The sequence below is a fragment of the Hipposideros armiger genome, unplaced genomic scaffold (assembly GCF_001890085.2).
Source record: "Hipposideros armiger isolate ML-2016 unplaced genomic scaffold, ASM189008v1 scaffold_472, whole genome shotgun sequence".
Lineage (NCBI taxonomy): Eukaryota > Metazoa > Chordata > Mammalia > Chiroptera > Hipposideridae > Hipposideros > Hipposideros armiger.
In genome coordinates this window covers 766,027-778,962 of record NW_017731822.1, presented here as the reverse complement: position 1 = coordinate 778,962, position 12,936 = coordinate 766,027, and the positions used below count along the sequence as shown (strand labels likewise).

Genomic DNA, 12,936 nt, shown 5'->3' with positions numbered 1-12,936 from the left:
CCCACCGGAGGGTCCCAGAACCAACCTCAGTCACACGCCCAGGCCCAGAGTTAGCAGCCCGGTTGGGACTAGGGGGCTGCGGGTCATCCCCATGATCTGGTGATCTTCCAGGATGGGGGCTGGGGTGCCCTGGCAGCTGCTCACCTGCCTGGGGGTCTCGCTGCAGGGCTGGCCTGTGATTGGGTGCTACTCTGAGGCCACTTCCAAGTTCCACCTGAGCTCCATCTACTATTCCTCCGGCATGGCTGGGACTCTGTCCTCAGTCCTTGCCGCTCAGCTCTGGCTTCTTAGAGCCACCATGGCTTCCTCTGCTTCAGCCTGGATGACATATATGAAAAATAGGAGAGCAGCCCCCTGCAGAGGTATGAAAAGACCAAGGGAACCCCCAGATGTGCTCTGCTTTCTTCCTTATCCTGCATTACTAGAGATCCTGGCATCATCTCTCTAGCCTAACATGTAACATACCCATTATCTGATGACACCATCTCTGAATTGCATATTCAATTGTCCTTTCCAAAATCCTGTTTTCTTGCTTAGAGATGTGCAGCAAACAATAAACTAAAAAAAGGAGAAGCTGCCTGGAACTTGAACACGTCATTCATTGGACAGGAAAGAAGGTAGCTACAGGGAGAGCTGGAGGTGGAGGGAGTGGGGGCCATGCCAGGATCACACCTGTCTGCAGAAACCGTGCAGCGGAGAGAATGGACAGTTACAGAGACAAAACACTGGACTATTGGGGCAGCCCGTTATTTCAGGTGGTTAGAGTGTAGTGCTCATAACACCAAGGTTGCCGGTTGGATCCCCACGTGGGCCACTGAGATGCACCCTCCACAACTAGATTGACTTGGAGCTGATGGGTCCTGGAAAAACACACTGTTCCTCAATAAAAAATAAAAAACACTGGACTATCCATTTTTCTGGCTTCCAGTTCTTGGTCCTTCAGTTTCCTAACCTGTAAAACAGAAGGTGGGAGTGGGTGGCCAGGGCCCTACCAGGCTGCGACTTCTTACTTCTAAGCCTATTGGAGTCTCACAGGGAAAGCTTTGCTGCTTCATGAATCACAATGCCTGCAGCCCAGTTAACCTCAGCTAGGCCTGCTCTGTAGAGAGATCAGGAGAAAAGGGCCAAAAAGAGGGGTGAGAGAGCCAGGACCAGCATGGGGGGAGCGTGCAAACACCTCCCCTGTCCTGGCTGACAGAAGGGACGAGTGGGCTCCTCAGAGGGCGGGGCCGAGGACAGGGCAGTCCCAGGAGACTGAGCCCTAGTCAGGCCTCATGAGTGAGAAGAAAGAAAGAGAGTCAGGAAGAAAATGAAATGCATCCTAGGGAACAAATTGGTAATTACTAGGACTAGAAAACTGAACACAACCTTAATATTAACATGGGAAGAGGTAAAGAAAGGAACTTACAGGAGATTAGTGTTTTATTTTTGAAGGACAGGTCAGGTTGAGTTAGATGAGATGGAAATGATGGACAGGTGTATGGATGGACAGATGGGAAGTGAAAATGCTAAGATAGTAGGGATCACAGCTACGGTGTGTAATTCTACTCATCTCCCCTATTGGAGAGGCGTCATTTTAACAGTCAGTGACCCTTTACACACACCGTCATGTGTTATATCTTGCTGTCTCAATTCAAATGACTGGTGACAAGAAGGAAGGAGCTTGTGTCTTTAAGTCTTAACTCTTCCTGCCTAGGAGATAGTTAGTGCTCAATAAATACCATTTGAAAAAAATTCTTATTTTCATCACAATATTTAGCATATTCCTTTATATACCATATGCTTAATGTTTAATTGAATTTATTATCAGTATCTCCCTATCTTGTCTTTACATTATTAGAATAACAGCTTTCCCTTCCAAATTCCTTTGTCATCCAATTAATTAAAAATTTTTTCTTGGTCAGACATTTTCTTACCATTTCTACACACTAGGTAATTTGGGTACACTTCTGTATTATCTCAAGAAAGTCACTACAATTATGTGTTTTTTCTGATAGAGGAGGCCCAGCTGAATGGAAGCAAAAGGACATTGATCAAGAATATATACAACTAGAACATCAATATTGAATCCTTAGTTTTTCTGTTTCTTTCGATGACAAAAGAAGAGACAATTAGATAAAAATGCATCAGGGAAATATTTGCAAATTATATGTTTGATAAGGATCATATCCAGAATATATAAAGAACTCTGGCAACTCAATAGTAAAAAGATAAATAACCCAATTAAAAATGGATAAAAGCATTGAACAAACAGTTCTCCAAAGAAGATACACAGATGGCCAATAAGCACATGAAAAGATGCTCAACATCTCTAGTCTTTAGGGAAATACATTTCAAAACCACAGTGAAAATCACTTCTCACCCATTAGGATGTCTATAATAAAAATAGCAGATAATAACAAGTGTTAGTGAGGATGTGGAACAACTGGAACCCTCATACATTGTTGATGGGAATATAAAACGGTGCAGCCACTGAAAACAGGCAGTTCCTCAAAAGGTTAAACATAGTTATCATATGATCCAGCTATTCCACTCCTACCTCTGTACAAAGAGAATGGAAAACATATGTCCATACAAACACTTGTACACGAATATTCATAGCAGCATTATTCCTAATAACCCAAACATAAAAGTAAATAGCCATCAACTGATGAATGGATGAGTAAAAATGGATAAGTAAAATGTGGTATATTCATATAATAGAATAGTACTTGGCCACAAAAAGGAATGAAGTATTGATACATGTTACAACATAATGAACCCTGGAATCATGGTGCAAAGTGAAAGAAATCAGTCACAAAAGCTAGATGTTGTATGATTCCATTCGTATGGAATGTCCAGAGTAGGCAAATCCATAGAAACGGAAGATATGAGGTTTGACAATTAAATTCATGAACGTGTTGCAATGATGTTGCTAACCTTTTTTGATATCAGAGGGATTATTCATTATGAATTTGTACCAACTAGACAAACAGTTAACCAAGTTTACTATTTGGAAGTGCTGAAAAGGCAGCATGAAAAAGTTAGATGAAATCGATCTGAACTTTTCTCCCACAATTCATGGTTCTTGCATCACAACAATGCACCAGCTCACACGGCACTGTCTGTGAGGGAGTTTTTAGCCAGTAAACAAATAACTGTATTGGAACACCCTCCCTACTCACCTGATCTGGCTCCCAATGACTTCTTTCTTTACCCGAAGATAAAGGAAATATTGAAAGAAAGTCATTTTGATGACGTTCAGGACATCAAGGGTAATACGACAGCTCTGATGGCCATTCCAGAAAAAGAGTTCCAAAATTGCTTTGAAGGGTGGACTAGGTGCTGGCATTGGTGCATAGCTTCCCAAGGAGAGTACTTTGAAGGTGACTGTAGTGATATTCAGCAATGAGGTATGTAGCACTTTTTCTAGGATGAGTTCGTGAACTTAATTGTCTGGTCTTGTGGATTAGTGATCACCAGAGACTAAGGGCCTTGTAACCCTAAAAGCTTTCTGGAGGGTGTACATTTATGCGAGTTCCATCCTTGTCTCTAACGCATGTAATTTCAGCTCACGATGGCATCATGTCTAACAGGCAAGGAAAACATCTGTGAACTGGATGAGGAGAGGGAGTCAGAAGGTGCAGGAAAGGGGTTGTATAAGGAGAGACAAACCGGAATTATCAGTGGATTCATCAAATGGACCTACTGGGAGCTTTGAGGACAAAGATTCATGGAGCTGGAGCCAATTTAGGGAGAGAGAAGTGGCTGCAGGTTGCAATGGGAGCTGGTCAGAGACGAGTGGAAGATGGAAGAGATGCTTGAATACCTGTGCACTGAGCTTTCTCTCTGCGGAGTTCCCTCCTCCTCCCAGATGACTCTTTTAAAAGCTCCTCAGGTGACAGTTAGCTTCAGGATTACAGGGATGTGTGGGCAAAGAGAAGATGTAACATGAATCCGGACAGAGAGCAATTGATTTAGAAGAATTATATGGTGCCTTCAAGGGGAATGAAAAAAATTCAGTGAAGAGAGATGGAATTCAGCTCCTCTATCTGATTAGGGCTGGGCCCTGTACTGTGAAATGTACATCACGTCTCAGGTGGACAGCCTGCAGACAGAAATACATCTTGGCTCTCAGCAAGCACCTGCAAGCACATACTTATTCTGTGGGTTGAGGTTTTCATCTATCATATAACAGCATCTTTTCTCCCTGCCAGGTCAGTTAAAAAGATGGCGGTGGGGAGACAAATGGCTGTGAAGCATTTCCGTTTCTGGACTCTCTTTATTTTCCACACAGAAGCAATGATTCAACTCAGGGCATACTAATTTAGTTATCTGTGCTCAGTAAGTGCTTACCCTGTACTCACAGTATAAAGGCAAACTAACCCTCCTATCAACACTGTCCCCTTCATGACCCTGTTTCACCAAAGCAGTTTTCTCTTCCTGTCACTGCCTATAAAATGCAGGGGCTGCTATAGGACAGGGCAGGAATCGATGTCCAAACATTGTCCCAAACTCTCTGTGACACCAATTCTTTGATGTGTCATTCCTCAGTGTTGAATTGCCTCTGCAATATGAACCCCTCCAAGAAGTTATTTCGAGAGGTCATCATTTTGAATGGCTTCTGCTCTATGTTTCCTACACCCACTGGGCTTCAATCCATGTATGGTCTGACACTGCTCTGTCAGAAACGAGATTTGTTTACAAACTAAAATCTGTCTGTCCTCTGATGCCAGACCACAACGAGGCCTGGTTAGTAAGCTCTGACAAGTTCAATGTTGGGCAGAGATGCCTTCAGCCTGGGCAAGTGACGGGGGCTGTGTGACCCAGAGCACCATCCATGACAATATTTCATTAAAAAGTTTTGAGGGGAGGGCCAGCCGAGTGGCTCAGTAGGTTAAGAGTGCGAGCTCTGAGCAACAGGGTCGCTGGTTCTACTCCCACATGGAATGGTGGGCTATGCCCACCCTGCAACTAAGATTGAACCCAGCACCTCGAGCTGACTGGCCATGAGCTGCTGATAGGCGGCTGGATGGTGACTGGACTTAGGAGCTGAGCTAGTTGTGCTCTCCACAACTAAGACCGAAGGACAACAACTTGGCTGTTCCCCTTCCCCAATTCCCCAACACTGTTCCCCTTCCCCAATTCCCCAATAAAATCTTTAAAAAAATTGGGGGGGTAGAGGGGGAAAAATGTTTTCAAATCCTCCCTACTTGATAACCAACTAGATCTACCTAGAAACCCAGCATTTGCCCAAACTATCAACTGAAACTTTCTGATGTCACGAAAAGCCTCTGTTCGTTTCATTATGTCCAGATCTTCAAAATGAAAGCTGACCCAAATGCCATCAAGCAGAATGCCGTTCAGTAGAAGAGCCCTCCCTAGTCCCAAGAGCTCGCCAAGAAGATACAAACCCTACAACCCATGGCGTTTGAGCCTGTAAGCTCTGTAAGGAAAGATGTTTCAATGGAAGAGAAATTTCTCGGGTGGGCTTTCTTTGCCATATATATATATATATATATATAAAGATTTTATTGGGTAATTGGGGGAGGGGAACAGCGTTGGGGAACTGGGGAAGGGGAACAGAGAAGTTGTTGTCCTTTTGTTCTTCAGTCTAGTTGTGGAGGACGTCGCTTCACTGGCCCATGTTGGTATTATCATTGCGCTCTTCCTGGGTGAGGCAGTTGCTCGCCGGCCATTGGATGGCCCTTCACGGTGGCTCACGGCAGCTCACGAAATCACACACCAGCTGCTGGCCAGCCCCACTGCAGCCTACACCATCGCCATTGACTCAAGGCAGACCAGCTCCAGGATGAGCTGTTGTTCACCATCTTAGCTGTAGAGGGCGCAGCATCACTGGCCCTCATGTGGGATCAGAACCGGGGTCCTGCTGCTCAGAGCTGGCGTCCCAAGCCAACTCCTAACCAATGCGCCACTCAGCTGGCCCTCAATCAATATTTATTGAATGTCCATACAAGTGGTAGTCTGAGCATAAATTCACGTAGTCACAGGAGCATCTCATGTGTGAGAGGAAAAGGAGGGAGGAGGAGGTTGCTGATAATCGGTAAATCTTATAAACCGAAGTCTTATTCTAATTTGTCATCTTAACCTGAGCTAGGAAATAGATTCCCATCTCTAATTTATCTAATTAATTATATGAAGAAGTCACAGCACCAAGAAGCAAATAGAATAATGGAATGAAACAGATTTTAAATAAACTAACAAAAATTAGGCAAGACACGTTTATAGGCTCTGGTTTGGGTGGGTAGTAACGTCACACAAGGTGGAAAAGCCACCTCCCTGTGTTCCTCAGACTGTAATCTGGACTTCATTTTACAAATGACATGAGCCTTCCTGGTGGCCAGATCACAGTTCTCAGCAGGCATTTACTGAAAACCCAAGAAGTGCATATAAGACCCCCTCGATGTCCTTATTATCCCAATGAAGTGTCAGAATCGCCCTGGCGCTTCTTCAAGCTACGAACACTTGTCCCCTAAGAGCTCTGGTCCTTGTGCTGGGGGAGGGACAAGACTGTCTGGGTCATTATGACATGGCCCTCTCATCCTGTCTCCACGAAATCACAATACCACTCGAAATTTGTGGGAATTCCATTTTATAACATTCCCATATCAATCTGGATGTGCCACTCTTGCCTATTCTGTCTTTATCATTCTTGGAATACCCTGCCTCCAATAAGCCATGGAACCAGAAGGCCCTCAGATAGCTTCCCCTGCTCCCTCCAGTGCACCAATGGCCAAAGTGAGGCCACCAAGTAGGTCAGATAGTTTATTCTCCTCCAGGAACTTCTGTTGGCTACTTTGTCTCAGGGAAACTAACCTAGTCCTTTTTCAGAACTGAAGGGCCTTTCTACTTATTATCCAATCAGATTTGTTTTCCAAATTATCTTCCCCAGGAGAAAGGGAAGAGTAATAGCAGCCAATTCCATATGCCCTGGGGTGGGAGTCAGGACAACTGTGTCCAATTAAATCCAGTAACTTTATTGTGTCATTTTAGGGACAGGAAGTTCAGGGACTAGAGGATCAGGGTGATGAAAAGATTCGGGAAAAATCTATAACTAGATGGGATGGACTATCCCATGCTGAATTTTACAGATTCATTTAAAAAGTCTTTAAGGTCCCTGTAAACCTATAAAATATGCAGACATATTTCTTTCTTTCATTATTTTCAATATATTGGCCTCTCCCAGCTTCAGTGAAGGAAATGACATCTGTTGTGTATTTTCTTCATCATTACACTTCCTGAGATTTTTTTGGAAACTCAATGTCCTTACCCATATCAGTTTAGATCTAACTTTCTCTTTAGTACACAGGCCAATTAATGGACCTAAGGATCCTTTTGGGGAGATACGATATGTGTCAACATACATGTGGGAGTTACTGAGTGAAAAGCATTTCTTGTACATACAATGGAATATTATTCAGCCATGAGAAAGAAGGAAATCCTGCCATTTTGTGACAACATGGGTGGACCTTGAGGGCATTGTGCTAAGTGAGATAACTCGGCAGAGAAAGACAAATACTGTATGGTATCACTTACATGTGGAATCTAAAAAAGCCAAACTCATACAAACAGAGAGTAGAGTGGCAGTTGGGGTGGGGGTAGGGGGTGCAGGGTGCAGCAGGAAATGAGGAGATGTCAGTCAAAGGGCACACACTTGCAGTTGGAAGATGAATGAGTCCTGGAGATCGAATGCACAGCACAGTGATTACAATCAACAAGACTGTATTATAAACTTCAAAATGGCTAAGAGACTAGATTGTAAATATTCTCACTACAAAAAAGAAATTATAATTGTGTGACATGTTAGCTAACACTATAGCGGTAATCATATTGAGATATAGAAATGTATCGAACCAACACTGTTGTACAACTTAAACTTACACAGCATTATATGTCAATAATTACATGGCAATAAAAGGGTATTTCTTAGCTACATGCCAAACACATATATCAACTTTGATTACAACAAGCTTTCCGGTTAAAGCTCTCAACTTAATAAAACTAGGATATAAATAAAATATGAAGTCAGTGAGCCAAGGATCAGGCACACTGTCTATTTGAAGCAGGAGGGAGAGACTCCGTGGTGCAGGGCCTCCTAGGCCATATTAAGGATTTTGTTATTTTCAGGAAAGGATTTGGGTTTTGAAAGGTTACCACAGCTGCTGCAATCCAGGATGAATTCAAGGTAGTAAAGAGTAGACTAGGGAAATCAGTTGGGGCAACTTTAGTATATATTCTCAGAATAGATAATAGTTGAATGTATGAAAGTACACACATATACACACACAAATTTATCTACTATCTATCTATCTTTCATCTATTATATCTATTATCTACCTATATATCATCTATCATCTATCTATCATCTATCATATCTATCTATTATATCTATCATCTATCATATCTATCTATCCATTCATCTAATCTATCTATTATATCTATTATCTGTCAATCATATTTATCTATCTATCTATCCATTCATCTAATCTATTATATCTATTATCTATCAATCTATCTATTATATCTATCTATCTATCTATCACCTATCTGCTTATTAAACACCTAACAGGATGTATACAATTGTCTTGCACGCCTAATGAAGCTCTAAATGTAGAGAGGCCCCCCACCAGCCTGCCCGTGCAGTAGACTCAGCCTTGCATCCCTCTCCCTTTGGGCCTGCATTGTGTTTGGCCCGTTTATTGGACAGCTTCCTTCTCCTGGGCTGTGGCCTGTGGTGGAGGTGGAGCTCACCAGCCTGTGCCAGTGCAGCCTCTGCAGTAACCAGGGCTGACCCCCATGGATGCAGAGGCAGCTGGTAGCCAAAACGCCCAGTGGGCAGAACAGGAAATGTCTGGGAAAGCAGCCCTTTTCCTGTGTCAGCTTAGCGGCCACACTGCTTTCCTTCCTTTCTAACCTTGGTTTAAGGCTCCTTAGCCCCATTGGCCCTCTCAGTTCACAGGAGCCCTAGGACACACCACGTAGAAAGGCCCTGCTCTGGCTTTGTCTCTCCACTTAGAATGAAACAGGAAAAATCTAGCCCGTCCCCAGCCGCACAGACCTGCAGCCGTCTGCCTGGGAGCTTCCAGTAGACGATTCCTTCCCCCACCTGAGCTCTGTAGCAGCTTGTCTCACTGCTCTGTGCTCTGCTGCTTGTCTCCAGGAGCAGGTATGCTCTGGGTTCTGGAATCAACAGGTGCCAGTATAATGACTGCTTTCGGGATGCCCGAATCAGGAACACCTCAGATGTTTAGAAAGGTATCCTGGGAATATATTTCCAGTAACCGTAAGTTTGACTGGCTAAGAACAAGGAGAATATCCCTCGAAAAAGGAAACATTCCTTTTCCTGGCTTCCTGCCAGTAGGGACCTAGGTCAGCTGGACTATCTTCAGCCCTCTGAAGTCTCTCACTGTCAGCGTCCCAAGGGGAAGTGACAGCGTCTTAGCCACACTGCATTTCACAGCGAATTGTTACTTTATTACCATGCCCCTCCTAAGAACTAATAAATCTGTTTGCTTGATCTGTTTTTCATGCTCTGTGTAAAGAATAATAGAATTTTGGAGCTGCGATGAATCTTACTCGAGTTCCTAAAGTGTCACTACATCTTACAGGTGACGTGACTGAGTCCCTGGGGGTTAAGGGGCTCCCCTGAGGCCACCTGCTGCGTTTGCTGTTCCTGGTGGTGGTGGTGGTGGTGGTGGTGGTGGGGGGGGCTTGCTTGAAGCCCCCCACATTAGCTCAATGCAGACATCTCCCTGGCAGGAGTTGATTTCAAACTTCACATTTTGAATTCAGACAAAGGTGCTGGATCAGTGTTCCATTTGTGCTTGAGTGTCTTTTAGAGACTTTTTGAGAAAGTGTATGAAAGGATTCCAGGCCTTTATTGCACACATCTCTCCGGGGGGTGGGGAGGAATGGGATATAAATTAATTTGAAAAACAACAAATAGACACTGTGCTGCCAATGCCTCAGACACAAACCACTGGCTCTTCCTTCAACTTCCTCCCCACCATTGTCCCCCACGCTTTTCTGTAACAAGAGCTGCCATTTTCCCACCCAGTATTGTTCAACACACGTTGCAAATATTTCCAGCCCTCCTATCAGATGATAGATAGATAGATAGATAGATAGATAGATAGATAGATAGATATAGATAGAGACACTTTAAGATGGAGTTGGAGCTGACATCCCAGAGCAACTGCCTTCTGCATCTTATGCCTCATACCTTTGGAATGTTAAAATAGGGCAAACTAACTTTTGGACTAGGTCTGAAACAACACTGTGTCCCAAAGAACTGTTTGCAAAGATAGCAAGAAAGCAGTGATTGTGCCTACTGGACTGATGACTATTGGACTGAAAATTAAAAACACTGTTTAGAATTGGCATCATGATGTTATGTTACCTGCACCAATCCACAGAAATGCCTTCCTTCTATTGATGTAATTGCTCCCCTTCCATTTCTCACAAATACCCATTGCCTTTGTCTCTTAATCAGAACCCTATTTGGGCTTCTGCCTGAATCAATGTCCTGAGTAGCTATTCTTGTTGATCTCAAATAAGTGCTATTGCCTCTCACTTTGAAAGGTCTTTTAGTTTTAGGTTAGTACTCCCAGTAACCCTATGAGGTAGAGATTATTATTTCCATTTTACAGATCAGGAAACGGAGGCTCCCAAAGGTTAAGTACCTTGCCCCCAATCACACAGCTTGGTGACTAGTGGAATTCTATTAATCTAGTTCCAAGGGTATCCTACTCTTTCCACTTCAAGTCAGTGAAGACAGCATGTTGCACATCAGGGCCCTGTTGTAGCCGTGTGACTTGGCGAGGACCCACCCCATAGCCTCTCTGCTTTATGCAGAGGACCCGTGTGTGGGGAGGCCAAACCCCTGCCTACCTGCAGAACTCTCCTTCTGATTCTGGCAGCAGGAGTGAGGCCATGGAGTTCTTCATCAGATTGGCCACCACAGGGTCCTTGGGTGTCACATAGAAGTAAGGAATCCCAGTGCTGTTGTTCAAGGGGCCATCACTGATGGGCACGCAGTTCCCAAACGGCAGTCCTGGGATCTAACAAACAATGAAAAAAAGGCTTTTTCAATGCAGGCTTGTGGGTTGCCCTGAGCTGGGAGCTTAGCTTGTGTCTGTGGCCAGGAAATATAGCACCCCGTGGGTATGAAGGGAGCATGGCATCACCATGGTTCTGACAGAGAGTAAAGTAAGGCACAGTGCTCCCCAATCTGCCCAATTTACCCAGGGGCAGCTCCAGAATTTCTACAGAGGAGCTTAGCAGTGACATTCTGCTTGGGAGGAATGATTAGGGGGTTATTCTTGAAGCTGCAAGTACAGAGCCAACACATTCACTTTATTAAATCTGAAGTAATTTGGGGGAAGGGGGAATGAAATTTAGAGTCATGCTAAAACCTTCCCCACAAGCTGCCCCTGGGAGCCCCACTGCCTTCGCTGTATCCCCCAAGTTTCTGGCAACTTTGGGGATAGAATTCAAGTCTTAACTTTGACATCTTTAGTGGTCTTTGGACTCCAAGAACTTTCTATTACGGTTTCTGTTAGGACCATATCACTTTCTCATGGATTAGTCATAGTTTTTTTTTTTTAATTGTAATCAATAATATTTTCTATAATTCAGCAAAATATAGGAAACTAGTTTCTCATCCTTTTAGCTTAAAGGAAGTTCAGAAATGTGCTATATCTATTTCCGGTCATGTAGTAGAGTGGGTGAAATTCTCAGACATATATACAGATATTTTTTAGGTCTTCCCAAGCCGTGCTGGGTCCAGCCTCCCCGTCTCATGTGCTTTGCCTTTTACAGAGTGGTCTTCACTGTTACTTAGCTCAGCACTCAGGGGCCATCTTTGTCTTTGAAGTGCTGCAGGAAAGAAAGTGTAGAACTAGGGATGGCTTTGAAGTGTTGCAGGACGAGAATGTGTAGAATTGTGATAAGGGATGGCTTGAATCTTTTTTTAAAAACCATGGTGTAAAAGAGTCCTCCAAAATGGCAATATAAATTCATTCATGGCTTCTGTTTTTCAGCTTGTTGTAAAGTGCTGAGAGTCATACTTTGCACACACGGCAGGCACGTGGTAAATGTCTTCTGAATTTATTGAATTTGGATTAAATATCAGTATTGGAAAGGGGAACTACTAACAAAGCTAGGAAAAGGGATGTCCAGGGTTAAAATACCTTGACTACATTAGCACTATACTTTTAATTACTTGAAATAATCTGTGTTTTAATCCAAGATCAGTTTCGTATTTAAGCTTGATAGCTTCTTAAGGTGTACCTTAGGAGCATAAGATGTAACCATGAACAACTATTTGGATGCTGTGAAAGAAGTTAACATCATTGACATAATCAGAATAAAGTTGTCATTTAGATAATTTTTTAAGCTATAAAGCACCTTCAAAACTACCTAGTCAACTACTTAATGTCATAGATGAGGAAAGCAAAGTGGAGAACCCAGTGACTTGGCCAGTCTCGGAGTTGCTGAGACCCGCTGCTGGGGAAAGAACCTATACATAAAACATTATTATTATTATTATTTTGCATGCAATAAATAGGAGTTCACAGTACTGCCCTATAAAACAAAAACAAACAACAAACGAAAAAACCACTTACATCTATCTTAACAGTCCTAAAAGCATTCTGGAGGGTGTATACTTATAAATGTTACAATCTCATCATTTATCCATGTCACTTCAGCCTAAGGTGGAATCATGTCTAACAGGTGAGTAAAATATTTGTGAACTGAACCATAAAACCTGCAGCTGATAACAGCTCATTCCAGCATTTACACACTTTGCACTCTAAGCTTCCTTTCTAGGAAAATTCTAGAGTTTCATTTTTTAAAATTTAAATTTACACCAAGGCCCCGGTGATGTCTTTCTCCTAGTCCCCCAATTCTGTTCCGTGTCAGTAAGTGACAGAG

The 12,936-nt window shown here is 43.2% G+C and overlaps 1 protein-coding gene across 2 annotated transcripts in view; it reads right to left on the bottom strand.

Moving 5' to 3' along the window:
• The window catches only part of CREG2 (cellular repressor of E1A stimulated genes 2), a 32,831-nt gene that overhangs the window by 18,859 nt on the left and 1,036 nt on the right, over positions 1-12,936 (bottom strand). For both annotated transcript variants that reach the window (XM_019666468.1, XM_019666467.1), the window contains exon 2: positions 10,891-11,060. In XM_019666468.1, coding sequence (XP_019522013.1) covers positions 10,891-11,060 — 170 coding nt within the window. The remainder of the gene's footprint in view (positions 1-10,890; positions 11,061-12,936) is intronic.